This window comes from Drosophila willistoni (assembly GCF_018902025.1).
Source record: "Drosophila willistoni isolate 14030-0811.24 chromosome 2R unlocalized genomic scaffold, UCI_dwil_1.1 Seg167, whole genome shotgun sequence".
Classification (NCBI taxonomy): domain Eukaryota; kingdom Metazoa; phylum Arthropoda; class Insecta; order Diptera; family Drosophilidae; genus Drosophila; species Drosophila willistoni.
This window is the reverse complement of record NW_025814050.1, coordinates 20,051,160-20,067,640: the sequence shown is the minus strand read 5'-3', so window position 1 is coordinate 20,067,640 and position 16,481 is coordinate 20,051,160. Positions and strand designations below refer to the sequence as shown.

The following is a 16,481-nucleotide window of genomic DNA, read 5'->3' as shown; positions in this document are numbered from 1 at the left end:
AGAGTGCACACACAAAAAAAAAGCATTCGAAAGAAAGTTGTCTGCATACAAAAAAAAAAAAGTATTCTGCTGAAGATTCTAGTTTGAAAGCTGAAGTGTCTCATGGTAAGACATCGGCTAAAGAGAATGTGGCTCTTAAGAGTATGACCAAAGAGAGTTTAAATGAGGAAATGAATCGCTGATAAGAAATATAATGTCGTTTCTTTAGAATATTTGTCAGCCAATTAAGATGACTTGATAAGAGGACAAAACCTTTGGACTATTGACTACTAGTTTTTTTTTGGTCATTTCAGTTTGGAAAGTTTTTGTCTAGTTGGAATTATAAATCAATTTTAAATAAAGTTATTTTCAAAACTAGAATTTTCAAACTTTAATTGTTCATCTGCTCCAACACTAAAGCCCTCGAGTAAACAATTCCAGGCATTTGCTCCATTACTCATAATGTCGCGACTGCGCATCCTCAGACGAAGCATCCTCCAAGCAAGAGAAGATCCCATCCGAGATCTTTTGGGTGAGGGAGTGTGCCGAGGCAAAAGGGCAGCACCCGCCCATGTTGCTCACAAAGTTGCATAAATCTGTTTGGCATAAAAACGATTCATAACATAAAAATGGCAAAAAGAAAAAAGTATGAGCAGAGCAGTGAGAGAGCAGCCTTCAGTTGGAAACAGTCTGGCCCGGCCCGGCCTGGCCTTGCCTTGCCTCGTTGCCTCCAGTGACTCGTTTTGGGGTTTGTCTTTGCCACTAGAGATGGCAGCAGATCCAGAATCGTGTAAATCGTAAAATAAGTCGTTCTTAAGTGTTTATAAAGCAGACAGAAGACAGTCAGTTGACCAACCCGAAAGATGTATTCGAAAAATAGTTAGTCTGTCTTAAAGTTCTTGTATAATTTCAAACACATTTTGAGCTCAAACTTACATATTCCAATTCTCCTGAAATGTTTTTGAAACTAAATAGGATTCATATAAGAAATAGGCTACATTTTTCCTTGAACGTACTCTTAAAACTGGAATATTTATAAATGGTCAATATGCATTGGTATTTTTTACTATTATTTACATTAGTAAACTTATTAAAGTTTTTCACATCATTACTTGGTATATCATCAGCTTAGTAGTTGTATTTAAATCTATTACAATCCATTCTAGTAAAGAACTAATAACGAACTGCAAATCAAACCAAATGGAAGATTATGCCCAATCCAGACAATCTTTAATCAAAAGGGTCTTGTTCTTGTGTTACTATTTTCCATCGTATGGTTATCAAAGTAAAAATAGAACCCCATTTATTATCGAATATCTGTCAAAGAATTATCGACAAACTTTAGCCTGGATATCTCGACATTATATATTATATATTTTTCTTCACTAAGGTTAATGATAATCCAGACGGACGGGTATAGATATGAAAAGTTCAGAAAAACTTTAATGAAAACTTAATAAGTTTTCTTGAGATTTAATGCAAATCTGATGAGTAATCTATAATTATAATTTAATTCACAAGAAAATATCGCAAGAAAACTTAAAATAGGATTGTACAAAAAAGAACTAATTTTCTTAAGATTTTTACTTGGGATGATTTTCAATTTAGAAATGGTGTTATAATGTTAAATCTAATTGAGGCACTAATTAAATTTAAAGTTTAACTACTGGAAATGATTTTAAAGCTAGCCAATTTTGAAATGGTATATTAGATTACGGCGATAATTAATGTTAGAACGCCACTTAATTGTTGTAAACTTTTAAAAAGTTCCTGTTGGCATTTTGTTTATAATTCTCGTTTTGACTTGCTGTAGAAATAATACTATCTAAGTAGAAAAGGTGTAGAATTATAAACTTTAAATTAACATCATATCATAAATTCGTTTCAAAAAGATTCAAAGTTTATAATTCTAATACTTTAATGTTAAGCTATTACTTAAAAAATATAGCTATTATAATAAATTTATAATTAATTTGTTTTTATAGCGCTATTTAAGCGTGACTCTATAAAGCCTATGAATGCAGTGAATCTAATTCTAGGGTATACAAATTGCATTATATAATATAAAATATTTATCGCCATTAAAGTCTGATTAGCTGTGGTGTCTCCTCCTCTTCCAGTGTAAAGGTTTTTGGTTTTCCTGTTCCTGTTTTTTTTTTTTTGAGGCTTAATAAGCTTAGTTTTTTTTTGTTTTGTTTTTGTTATGGTGTGATTGAAAATTGATATGTTCATTCAATTATGTTTGGCTGTTGCCTTGTTCTTGTCGTGTCAATAAACTGATTGCCATCGTAGTAAGGAAAGAACAAAAAAAAAAGAAACTTTTGCTAACCAATTAGTTTTGTTGAAGCCACAGACGCCAGACGAAAGCCTAAGCGAAAGAAGCCCGAGAGAAAGAGAGAGAGACGATTTCAATCCAAGTGTTGCGATCAAAATTCTTTGATAATGTGGTAGAGACTTGTTCTATCAAGAGTTAACACAAAAACGTAGTGCCTGAAAATATATGAAAAGGAAAAGTCATGCGAAATTTATACAACATCTTTTTATGATTAAGACGCCAATGTGGTGAATGTGTTTAAAATCAAATTAGAGCTTACTGTATCTTTCTTTTGTGTGTAATACCTAGACCATAAAAAAGAACTAAACCATAGAAAAATCTGATATGTTGTAAAATACATAAAAGTATAATTATTATTCTGTTAATTTAATTAGACATACAACAATTAAAATATAATTACTATATGAATTTAAAATTACTATATACAATTCACATTAAAATAAACATAAAATAGACAATTAACATGTTTCAAAACATTTAATTTTAGTTAGTGTTTTAACACCCGTAGTGTATACATAAAGTTTTAGAATTTAACTTTGTGTTTTATTTACAGTTAAATGATTAATGTAATGATAAGTTATAAAAATTCATTCAATTGTTCAATTCAATATTGTAATTTTTAAAAGTTAGAATGTATATGTATAATTTTAGTAATATTATAGTAGTAATTGCTGAAATTTACAATATGTAATTTGTTTTCAATTCCTTATTTTGTAAAGAAGATAAATACGGGCAATAGTTTTAAAGTTTTTACGTTTCTTTCTTACATTTTTAAAGTATAACCGTATTATGCAAGTATATATAAGCATCGGATTTACATATGAATATATATATATATGTATATATTCTTATATTTTTAATGTATAACCTTATTATGCAAGTATATATATACATCGGATTTACATATGAATATATATATGTATGTATAGCCGTTGAAGAGATACAAAAAGAACTTATCTGCATCCTTTAACTCTTTTACTCCAATGGTTGTCCCAACATTTTCCTCATGTTTTTAGCCAAGTTCACAACCTGAAGATAACACGATTCACCAAAAGAGTTAGAAAGGTGTTGCCTAGTGTCTCGAGCTTTCATTTTAGTTTAATAAAAGCTTTAAGTAATCGTTAGTTTTAAAACATATAGATGAAATAAATAAATAAAGTATTTAAAGATTGATGGCGACTAAAATCTGCCTTTAAAAAGGCGTTGATCATTGGAAAGTTAGATTACATGTTAAATTGGAAAATGTTGTAATGAAAATGATGTGTAGATTAATTACAACAATAAATACATTTAAATTCGAATTATTTTGTTAGTCTACCAATTCAATTCAAATTTTTCACAGACTTTATTCTGTGGGATAAGCTTACTTCAGAAATTGGTATCACTCTGCATCATCCAATGCATCAATCTTATCCACTTCAGAATAGATGATGAAGCGGTTTTTAGAATATTTTCAACGTATCTGATGGAAACTATATACATAGTTAATATTTACTATACCTGCAGTGTTAAAAGTTCGGATCTACCACAAAACAGTTGAATTTCCATATAAACTATTTACGAATTAACAGTTTTTCAAAAAAAAATGTAATTGAAGTACTATATACAAGTATATTTTAAAAAACGCAATATTGTAATTTAGTTTTTTCAAATTTAATTTTATAACGTGAATTTTTTTGTGAAACGGTTGGGCAGGTAATTTTTTTTGTGTAATTGAACACAGACAACGAAAGTGAATATTATAAACTGGCGATTGAAACGATTTGATTTGAAGTTTGTGTGATTTGTCATTCCGATTTGCAAAACGATTCAGTCTCAAGATTTATGTTCTGTTGAAGCGTCCGGACTACCGGGTTTGGAATCGGTATTAGCAGGCAGCACGGTTTCGGTACTGACAGAGGGATGAACGGGCTGTTTGAGCAGAGACAGATTGGTAGCACCATCAAGGACTTCCTCTTTTTTCACATGCAGCATATCGATCTCGGTGAGTGCCACATTTGGTTCCTAAATAGAAAAACGAAATAAATTACTCTATATGCATACATTTTTGGAGTGAAAACTTACCTTTTCCATGGCCGCATCAGATACCTGCAGATGATATTTATCCTTGCAGTAACGTGAGAGCAAGGCAATGCCTTGTTCTCTATTTTTGGCATACTTGGTCTCCCAGGCATCTAGGAGACGATTATAGTAGCGGGCATTTTCGATATATTTCAAATAAATATGTGTGCCAGAGGTGGGAAAGATTCGCTCCAGGGGTTTACACCGATTTAGCTCGTCCTCGGTAATGATCAGACATCGTACATCATCGGGCAGTAGATTATCCAATATGGTATCCACATACTCCTCACGGAATTCAATGTTACGATTTGTGTACTGATTATGCTTGCGAACCTCTTCCGCTGTGAGGCAGGTGGTGAAAATGCGTTTGTCATGACACAGCGGACCAGTTAGATTCAGTTCGTCTAGAATCTCATGCTGCTGGCGATCATTTAGTTTCGGTGGCACCTGATACAGTGCCGTATTGAGTACGGCCTGTATCAACGGGCCCTTGACATGCAAATCCAAGGGCAACTCTGAGTGCAACGATGGCGATATATTAATCTCCAGCAGCCAAGGCACTAGATTATCATCCAATAGCACATCGAAACCGAATAGCTCAAAGCAATTATACCGAAAGTTAACATTCTGACGGTACATGCGATTCAGGCCCGATTCACCGCTCACAATGCCCTTGATCACCAGATTCCGTAATGTGGCCCAAAGACGTTTGGTATTCACACCACGATTCTCTAAACAAGACCATAGCGATTGCAATGTCCATTTGTGTCCTTGGCAGGCATTGAAATCCTCATTCTTGGAATAGTTCTGTGAGAACTTATTGATGCTATAGTTGGTCAGATGCATGCAACGCTCATCCAGATTGCTCAACTCTGAGCTATATTTCACCGATGCAAATCGTGCCAAGCCATCCTTATACATGTAAATCCGCAGCGGATTAATGGAGGTCAATATCACATACAAACGCATATCGAATTTATTGTCATTAATCAGTAAAGGACGCTCAATGTATCTGTAAAAGACCGGAAAAGTGAACATTATCATTGGGAACAGCTAAAAGAAGAAAAGTCATCTGGAAAGCAATGAAAAATTGCGTGTATAGAAATAAAAATTGTCATTGGGAACTTAATTTAAACAGATACATAGATATTAAACTGACAAATATTGAATATAGAAACTTAGGGAAACTAAATAGCTTATGTATTGTTCTACATATTCGAAATATTAAAGACTATAAGTGATTATTTATGAATGTCTTGTCACCAAGTCCATTGTACTGAAAAATACAATAGCTTATAATGATGAGATTAGATTTGATTTGAATAAGGATCAGAAAAAATATTCATAAATACAAAAAGGGTTAGAATTTTAAGAACTTTATATTAATTTAAACAAATTAAAGGAAGATTATAAAGCAACGTTTCTCCAATGACTGTGGAATGTCTAACATTTTATGGCTTAATGGAAAAATTTTGCTTTGTAATGTTTATATAATTTGTTAAAATTAAAAATAAAGTTCTAAAAATTCGACTACTATTTGTTTACCAATAATATCTAATATAGGGAATATGATAAATCTTTTAGGAACTTAAAGTTCCGTGTAGATATAATAGATGATTTTTAATTCCCTTAAATTGTTTAGACTGACTTTACAACTTAACCGTAGACTAATACTTTATCTAATGTCTAAAGAAAGACTTAAATAAAATCTCATAAGTTTGTGAATTGCTAAACTGGAAACCTTGCTCTGATTTATGATTCATTGGTACAAGCTCTTTACCCTAATTGTAATCTTTCTTATTTTAGTGAAGAAGGCCTCAAAACCTCCCTCTAACTTATAAGTAGTTGGCTCGTCATTAGTGTTAATATTAGTCTTAATTTTGTCTATTATGTTAAACTCACTTCTGGACAACCAAGGGACGATCTTTGGGAAATTGACTCCATTTATTTACAATGCGAATGCCAGTGCCTCTGGCACTTGCTGGCGGTTTCACAATCCATTTGGTTAGCTTTGATGCATTTTTGGGCCAAACTTGTCGCAAATTCTCCAAATCATCTGGCATTATATAGGATCTATAAGCAATTAAATCAAATTAATAATTTACAAAAAGGTTAATAATTTTCCAAAACAAACTTTTGCATAAAACCGAAATCTTTTTTGCCAAATTTCTTCATATTACTATAGATGCTACGCCACATTGTATCCTTGCGTCCAATGCGAAAAGAGCCGGGTATATGATTATATTTCTGATGTGATCTTATAGTACGGAAACCAGGACTTTTCATATGTTTCTCCCAAACGGCCATCCAATCGGTGGTATCTACAATAGGTTATTTTTACATAAGCAAAGAGATTGAATTTGATTAAACTTACTTTTGATTATACGAAAACCAGAATTAAGTACAACTCGCTTGACAATTTTTGGCATTACTGGACTTAGTTTCCACTTGAGTACACGATGGAGAGCCGCGGGCATTGGTGGTCCTTTATCGGCATGCGAGGTGAAATTCAAATATGGTGGAACATGCGGAAATAGACTGGGTGAGAGTATGGCATCCGGTTTGAAATAAACCGAGACCTCTGAATCTGTTGTGGCTGTGGTGGCAATTGATTCCTTTGATTGTGTCTTCTCCACCTGGTAACGTGTATGACGACTTTGCCTCGTTTCGGTACTATCTTCATCTAAATAGAACGGTGTACTCACATAGTCCTCTTCTGAATCGGAATCATCATAGTTATTAATATCATCGATGGCTAAAAACATAAAATATACATAAGAATTTATGTTATTTTAAAAGTTTATCTAGACTCACCCGCACATGGATCATCCTCATGCCTTCGATCATGATCGAGGCTTCCCTTGTTAAGTGATACACCCGCATATGGTGTATGTTCTCCAGAATAGATGCGTGCACTATTGGTGGTATATTGCTGGACTGCATTTTGTGGCGCATGGGCATATAGACTGGCATATAGACTCGTCTCCAAGGCTGTTGCCGCTGATTTCGTTAGACCATTTTGCGTAAGAATTTTGCTCTTCTCGTCATGTTGCTGAGCACTCAACAGATTGCTGCCATGGAACGTATTGACAACGATTTTACTAGCTGGCGATGGTTTCAAGGTTTGGGTGCTACAGCTTGATATGTTACCGACTGACGTATGATAGGGATTATTGGCCATTGCCGAGCCTGTTCTTAAGGCACTTGGTGGACTTAGGCTGGGTCTCTTATTACTATTATGGTTGCTGTTGTTGTTGTGATTGCTGGTGCTATTATTGTTGCTGTTGCTGTTATTGCTGACTGTATGTTTCGCAAATGTATCGTCACGTGCTCGCTTTAAAAGCATCTGCATTGTTTAGGATATAGGCAAGTGCAATCGAACACACGGAACATGGAACACAAGTGTGATGGATGGCGAAATGACAAATGGTTATTGGTTTGCAAGGATGAAAACAGAACAGAAAAACAAGTTAATATTAGGGTGCATGCAGGTAATTAAAGGTTAATGTATATTAAGGATTTGGTAATGACAGCGATCAATGAGTGCAAGCTTGATGCATGATATTTAGTACACTTAGAACTAAAATTTTTAAAAATCCTAATCCAAAACCATTAGAAAATCGTGAGTAGTAAATCATAAATGGGAATATATTAAGTTTATATTAAGGATAGAAAGCAGTCTATAGGTTGGTAGTAGATACGAGAAATAGTTAGATTAATACCCTATGAAAACTAACTTAAGTAAGAGTCATACTAAATAGATTAATTTCTTTGACTGTGATTTGGCAAATGTAAAGTTAGTTTAGATCTCAGCTAACAAGTACTAAAAAAGAATAAATCTATTAAGCTATAATATATAGTTTAAAATAATACAAATTTTGTTTCAGTTTTTCGATAAAAACCTTAAAATGGTTGGTTATTTTAATGCTTTAGCAGAAAAAATATACTCAAAGTATAAATATCGTTATATCTCAGAGAAAAATAAATATATTTTAGTAAACTCAAAAGTAGTGGTTCAAAGTTTTTCGACTAGCACAATAATTTGGATCCGACATGGCTTTAAAAATATTACAAAAACTCAAATTCTTATGCCTTTAAATTATTATAATCCAAAAAAAGCAAACATTTGGATTCATCACGCCATAATCTATTAGAAAATTGTATTCATATCTCTGGTACTGAGATTTGTCGGCCTGTTATTATTAGAAAAATTGACTTAAACTTCCTATTCCTATCCTCCATTCCTTTATGTATGTACACATATGAAATCATGATACAATAATACTGAGTAATATCGTAGTATGGTATAAAATAATCACGTTTAAGTTTTAGATCGCTTATACGAAAGAATTATGTATATCTATAACTTAGATTGAAGTTGTTAAGCCCAATGCTTTTGAGGAAATATATAACTATAAAATACTTAACTTAAAGCCTTGCAAGCACATATTTAAATGCTATTAAGATCGAATGTTTAACTCCATACAGATGAAACACATTTATATTTCTACATCAGCTCTTAACATAGCGATTAAATAAAATGATCTAATGCGATTTCTACATATTGAGTACTAAGTAGTAGATTCTACTAAATAAACTAAAACAAGTTTAGACGCTTTAGACATGTCACAACAAAGACAAAAAGACCAAATTACTAAATCAGACAGCATAGCATACCTGAACTTTCTTGTACGGCTCAGATTGCATTACACCAGACACCACGGGCGTGGACACGGGAATAGTATTTAGCTTTGGATTTGCCACTGCAGCGCCACGTACAACCAGACGCTGGGGTTGGGCAGTGAATTTGGTAGCCGTTGAGATTGCTGGAGGAGCTGCTCCAACGCCATTGCCTCCTCCGCCTGAGGGATGGGAAGCTGCCGCAGTCGAGGATTTATCTGTACCGACTTTTCTCCTGGCCATGGGAGGTGAGGATTTCTGTTTATGATTCGCAGGCGGTGAACGGGCAGTTCCTGATGAGTTGACACTTGAATTGCCAGCTGCACTCCGTGGATGGTTGTTGTTATTGTTCATTGTTGGTTTCGCATGACCACGTAGCGGGGAATGAGGTGAGGATGGCGGGTACTGCTGCTGCGGCTGCTGGTGCTGATGCTGCTGCTGATGATTGTGATGGGCCAATTGTTTGCACATGACCATCTTATCCTTGTAGATTTCAACCTCTTCTAGCCACGATTCGTGAAAGTCTAAAATTTCAATTCCTTTGCCACGCGATTTGCCCGAGGCATTCGTATTCTCCTTGGTGGCAACTGCCGTGGCTGCTGTGCCAGGACGTACACTGGATGTACGTTTCTCGGTCATCTGGGCCATAATTATGAATTTTCTAGGAATTCACAGAAAATTTTGGTATCTAAACGGATCGATGGTGAACGAGGAGAAGGGGGAAAAGCTTGCTAATTACTTTGTTTTGAATGGTGTATTAATAGATTTTTTTAACTCAAGGTAATGGTTACTTCACCATCACACAGACACAACAACAAAAAAAACAAAATAAAACGCATTGAATGCGTCTCCTTGTCTGCTGTTTGTTTTGGTGGTGCTGCTGCTGCTGCTTTGTCAATGGCTGTCTATTTTCGTTATGGCATACGCCCAAGATCGAGGCACACTTCTTATCGATCACATTGATCGATCGAATTCGCTAATGTAGTTCACATCCAGATACATATATCCATTGCCAAGAAATTCTCATTGCTTCCTCTCGGGCTCTCTCGAGTATTTTATGTGTTGGGGTCTTCTTCTTTTCGTTCGTTTTCGTCATTTCAAATTTAGCGCCAAAACTGCCAGCCGGCTTTTGGTGTAGTTGTGTGCGTGTGTCTGTGTGTGGGAGCCTTCCTCTTTGCAGTCGCTGTGTGTGTGTGTGCGTGTGCGTGCCCATGTTGACTTTTCCACTTACCTTTTGTTTACATTTACAAGCACACTAATGAATTTTGTTTTTTTTTTATTTTCTTAGCATTCATATATACGAGCACTAGATTTGTTTGTGCCCGTTTTTCGTCTGTTAATATTGTTTATTAAATCTAACATTGTGTTTACTTATGTTAGTGGCACTAGCGATAAATTTTGTTTTCAAATTATCGATATCAACTATCGATAAGAACATTTGGGTAACTCAACTTCAAGAGGTGAGCCTACGCAATCTTTTTCAACTCAACAGGTATTCAAATTGGTATAAATATTATAACAAGAGGAACTTTTTTTATGAAAATAAAATAAAATTAATTTTACTATTATGCTTTTGTCTTAAGGGGAATGGAAAAGATGAAAATAATTGTATTACCAATATTTAAATAAATATTTAAATTAATTATTTTTAAATGTAATTTAAATAGTAGCTGCAATTTTAGATCGTACTAAATTTTAGAATAACTCACCACAACTGAAAACTTACCACGATAGAGTACTAAATCGATATTTATATATCGATAGTCTTTGGCGCCAACTTACAGATTTTGAAAATGGAATTCAAATGTTTTTAATTTCATAATATTCAATATTTATTAAGTATTAGGCAAATAAAATATTTCATGAAACACCTGCGATATAATTTATATTGGTTATTTTCAATAATTACATATATATTTAGCTTCCAATGGAAAACAAATTAGTGATAGATTGGTATGTTTTCTTTTGCAATAATTTTGATAGACCAAAATTCAATGAATTCCAGAAAAATGTATTAAGTTTTGCATATTTTTTTGTTTTTGTTTATTTAAGAAACATTTAATATCTCGTTCAATATAAAAATCAACACCATAGCGCCATTCTTTAAAAGTTGTAAATTAGTTGAGTGATGAAAAGGAGATTGAATGCCAATAATCAAAAATTTCAAACATTAAAACATTCATGGTTTTCCTAATTGTTATTTATTTTCATTTAAAGTTGTATATTCCAATGTAGACAAAATAAAAATCAAATAAACTTTGATTAGATACAATGTTTTGCATTATACATTAAAAAACACCATGAGAGGTAATTAATAGAATTTAAGTTCCTTTTTAGTTGCTTTTTAGTTTGACATAAATCAGGCATCTGTTATTATCTTCAATCTACCTGCTGTTGGTGGTAGTTACCTCCTCTGGTTTGGCCTGGCCTCGCCTGGTCTGGTCTGGTGCCGACCTACATGAGAGTGGAACGAATCTGACTGATGAAGACATCAAACATTTCAATTTATACACCTTCTTTTTTTCTGTTGTTGGTTCGCTTCTTTATATACGTACATACATTTATTCTTTTTGTGGACTTTACTGCGGTCTTTATTGATTTTGATGGCCAGACGGGTTGATTTATAGCAGATCCTGCGGCAAAAACTCAAAGAGCAGAGTGAGAGAGGCAAACATACAAGATATGAATCTGTCGAACCGCCCACAAAACGTCAACACCAACCCAAAAGCAGAAGGAACCAGTGGAAAGACGCTGTGTGGTTGTGCATGTGGATGATGATGATGATGAGGATGATGAGTTTATCTCAGATCTACTAAACTGTTTAATAGGCAGTGCAGTGGCACTTTGTATTCTGTGTGGCATTTCTTGTTTAGTTGGAGAAGATACTCAGCTGTGATAAGCTTGCCGCTTGTTTATTAAATATTATTAATTAATAAACATACAACAGAATAATAAATACAAATATGATGTGCATGAATAGAAAAAAAATCTTAAATTACATCTGAAAGTAGCCGCCTTCGCAATAATATCAAATTGCATTTCTATTCTGTCTTATAATGCAATTAATTGCAATCTATGAAAAATCTGCTAATTTACTCAACTCAACTCCACACATGTGTGTGCTTTGTGGGAGCCCTTTTCTTTGGATTCTTTCTTTTTCTAATCCTTTCACTACTTTCGGCACCTTTTGGTAAACATGAGATGGCTTCAAAAGAAGAAGAAGGATTCTCTACCCTGCATCTTTTCAAATTGATCGGCTTTCGGTTGGCTCACCTTGATTAGAGCTCAATTTACACCAAGAACCAAAGAAGTATGCTGAGTGAGGGGGAGAGCCAAAGAAAAAAAAAAAGGTGTGCAAAAGACGAAATTGAGATCCATTGATGAGCTGCCTCACTTTGCCATTATTCAATTTACAAAAAGAGAATGATAAAGATCAATTATCATTATGGTCGAGGGTACACATATGGTTTTCTCTCCACTTGAGCTGATGGAAGGGGATGCGGTTCGAGCATGTGTTGCGTAATAGAGACGGGGGCATAAGATCCTTAGAGGGGGATTCATAGGAGAAAGGGTTTTGCTAATGCTGCAGATGGCAGTTTTCACAAAAGGTTTAATGCAACACCAAATCATAGAATCTATTTCGAAATTCTAGAATCAAAAGACACTATTCAAGAAATTTTACTTAACAAGATTTTGTGTCATATGCTGAAGTAAGACAAACACCATATATTACATCTGGAAAACAGAATCCTTTGAGCATTCTTAGCTGGGTGTTGACGTGGACAATGTGCAGTACTTTCAAGTGGCCCATACCAATCACCTTTTGCCCTGGAGATTGGCGGTTTCATCCCAAACGGATTAATTTACATATATATTAACTAAAGATAACTGCGGATAATCTAGATAGGAAAAATAGAAGTTTATATGAGGTTTAAAGGAAAAGAGAAATCATTATAGGTTGCAATTAGAGCAAAGGACCCGATAAGGTGAGTTAAATGAATAAAAATACAAAACTCAAAAATTTATATATACGAGTATATGTATATATATTGATTAATTTATTACCCTTCCTTTTTTTATACTTTTGAAGGTAAGTATTTAAAATCTTAATAAGAATATTGCTAAATTTATTATCTATCATCTATATCTATATCATCATCATCTATCATCTATATCTCAAAGCTTATTGTCATAACTCACGAATTAATCCATTTAGATTAAGAAACCTTTGGAAGCATATCATACAATTTATTAAAACATTTAAAAAGACTTTTTTTTTATCATTCGCTAAATCAGTATCAGTTAAGAAATTTAAAAAGAAAAAAAAAACATACTTTTTAGAAAACTTTAGTAATTTATTTTGAAAATTTATCCTTTTAACCTAAATAAATTTTTTAAATTATTTAAAAAATGGTTAGTATTAATTATATTAAAAAATATCGATATTGTGTTTTAGAAGGTTAAATCTATTCTTACTTAAGAATTATTACTTGCTTAGTCAATTGAATAGTGAATAAATCTAAATTTAAGCGCTTAAATAATTGCAAGCATCAAGACTGATTGAAAATTTTAACAAAATAATGGTCTTTTCTGAATTTAATTTTTATTCTTTATTTTTAATTAGGTTTCTTAACTTAAAAATTATTAGATATGAAATTATAGTATGAGCGAAGCAGTCTATGCTGATGCAAGAAATGAAATTTGAAGTACTTATTATAGTTTGTTTTAAAACTTTTTCATAATATTTGTTACATTTTTCTAATTCTAGAGACGGTTCCACCTAAAGAGACATTTTCCACATAAATTTTGAATGAACACATATAGCCTTCACTTATTGAACTTTATGTATTAAACTTCGCCAAATCGGCAACACAAATTTCGCTGAGTGCAGGTTAATATATCATGCAGATATGAAATCATTAAGAATATTGGAATTTGAATTAAACTTTATCACTGGCCATAACCAAGGTTAAATCGGTTAGGAACTGAAAATTCTTCACAAATCATCAAAATGTCGGCCATCTTTATCATCGTTGTTGTTGGCTTTTATTGTTATTATTATTAATAATTTTAAAACCCAAAAAATCGTCAGTTAAGACGACGACGATTAATTTTTACTTAAGCTTAAGCTCTTTTACCTCTTCTTTTCTTCTTCATCTCTGGCGGCAAGAGACAAAACAAAACCAAAAACCAAATAAAAATGAAATAAAAATGGAAAATTTATAGTCTTTATGTGACTTGAGGGTCTACCTTTAATTTTTTATTCACTCTCTGTCTAGAGCTTCTGCGAAATTTTATACGCAAAAAAAAAGCGAAGCAAAAAAAAACGCCAACGAGAAGAAACTTCAATATTTTGACAGCATTGTGTGTTGAGTTATAGAAACAGAATTTTAATTTAAGAACCTGAATAAGAAAGTAGAAGGAATAGAAGAAGAAGAAGACGAGTCAGCAAATCGATGTCAGGGCAATTGGCAGAAGCGCCTTGGGACACGTGATGGCTATCCCATCGAATGTGATTTACATTTTTAAGGGGGTTCTCCGATGGTTGTCAACAAATTATTTAACGAGCTCAAGCACCTGATGATACCCTTTCCTGGGGACAATGCGAACGCATCCAGGTGGTGCCAGTGACGCTCTATTACACACACATTCACACGCACAATTGACCACCACTTTTGAGAAATTTATTGTTCGAAAAACTCAAATTACATAGCCCACCACCCACACGAGCTCCCCTTTGCCCTCACCACCAAACTCCATTAGGATTCCTTTCTGTTTTGCCGGGGGTAGTGGGGTATAATTTCCGTTTAATTTCAGGTTCTAGTCGAAAAACCCAACAATTATAATTTCAAATATTGTTAGGTGGTTCCTAGTAGCTTCTTTAACGCATGAACAAACACTCATCCTTGGTATCGGAACCCACCCCCTGAAGTATCCGATTTGCTGCTATTGTTGTCCATAAAAGTTAGTTTTCATTGTCGCATGTTTGTACACTTTGAAATTCAAAATTCAATACGAAACCTTCGAGGCTATCATTTAAATGCCATGAAATGAAATCATTTCAAACCGAATCGTGATGGGAATCGATGCCATCAAATGCCATATGTATATAATTATTATAAATATTTGCCATTCAAATGACAGCAAAAACTTTTGCATTTGGGAAAACAACATTTTCACGTCAGATGGTAAACATTTTTTAGAAATTAGAACCAAATTATAGGTGGAAAATGGAAAAAACTGTCAAAGTATGACAAATCTAAGTGACATTTCTAAACCTATATATTATAGAGTCACATGTGTAAGGTAACAAGGTAAAGTTCAGGTGACCAAGTCACAAATTTTTTTTTAAAATTTAGATAAGGGTTAGGTCTAAAAAACTGTGTTGCAATTCATTCGTTTTTTTGGCCTATCATGATGTAGTATTTTGATCCTTGATCCAATGACTACAGAAACACACTTTAAAAATTTCACTAAACGCTCTAGAAGAAGTTTGTGTTGATTCAGACGGGCGGACACATATATATACACTAATGGCTATATCTTTTCTTGGGGTATATAAATCGAGAGTAAAAATTGTATAGATTACTGTGTCTTATACATTATCTTTTGTAAGGTCAGCTTTGATTTCCCAAATATCCTTTTTACCCGGGCCATCTTAGTATTGAAATCTAATGTTTTATATCCAATACGATCACATGAGTAAATTTCATAGCGAGACTCCAACTGCTTCACCTACTTTTCGTATAAAACTATATGATATAGTGGTCCGATCCTTAAAGTTTTCATACTTGATCTGCTCCAGGTAATAAAAAGCATAGAAAAAAATTTCAGCTTGATAGCTTTTAAGACGCCTGAGTAACGAAAGGCAGACGGACGTGGCTTTTCATGCTGATCAAGCTGATGCTGATATATACTTTATGGGGTCGGAAACGTTTCCTTCCATAAGGGCGGAATTGGCCGTAGGCTAGTGGCGGCGCTAGAGTGCTCGTTGTTTTTGTGAGAGTGATCGAGAGCGAGTGAGACATGTAAAACGAATTTAATAGACATATGTACATTTGGTGTTCGAAATTTAAAACATTTGTTCACCTGGTGGATGGTATACCCAAGTCGGCGAGATGACTTACTTACTTCATTTTTGATTAAAATTGATAGAAGAAAAAAAAAACATTTAAAATTCAGGGAAAGGTTTCTTTTTTTTAGAGTTAAAGCTAATAAAACAAACTTATTTTTGTAACATTCAATTTTCTGTAAAATACCTTCAAAAACATTACAGAGATGTCAAAAAGTGAAATATAGGTCAAGTTACAAATTTATATAAGCAAAAGTAACTTTCTTGACTTAATATTGTGAGATTTTTGGGTTATCAAATAAAACGATTATCAAATAGATTTCTGTTAACCGATCTAGACGTAAATATATGTAT

General features: G+C 33.5%; 1 protein-coding gene across 2 annotated transcripts; it reads right to left on the bottom strand.

Moving 5' to 3' along the window:
- Positions 1-4,010: 4,010 nt before the first annotated feature.
- On the bottom strand, positions 4,011-10,428 carry LOC6642282 (tubulin monoglutamylase TTLL4). 2 transcript variants are annotated; one of them, XM_023175903.2, is made up of 9 exons: positions 10,287-10,428; positions 9,053-9,743; positions 7,190-7,721; positions 7,081-7,130; positions 6,750-7,011; positions 6,510-6,696; positions 6,278-6,448; positions 4,379-5,387; positions 4,011-4,318 (listed from the first exon to the last, which is right to left on the bottom strand). In XM_023175903.2, the coding sequence occupies exons 2-9, from the start codon at positions 9,701-9,703 to the stop codon at positions 4,130-4,132; spliced, it is 3,051 nt and encodes a 1,016-aa protein (XP_023031671.1). In that variant the 5' UTR covers positions 9,704-9,743; positions 10,287-10,428; the 3' UTR covers positions 4,011-4,129. The 2 variants fall into 2 exon arrangements, with proteins under 2 accessions (XP_023031671.1, XP_002065502.3); XM_002065466.4 differs by having other exon boundaries at positions 6,750-7,130.
- Positions 10,429-16,481: the final 6,053 nt, after the last annotated feature.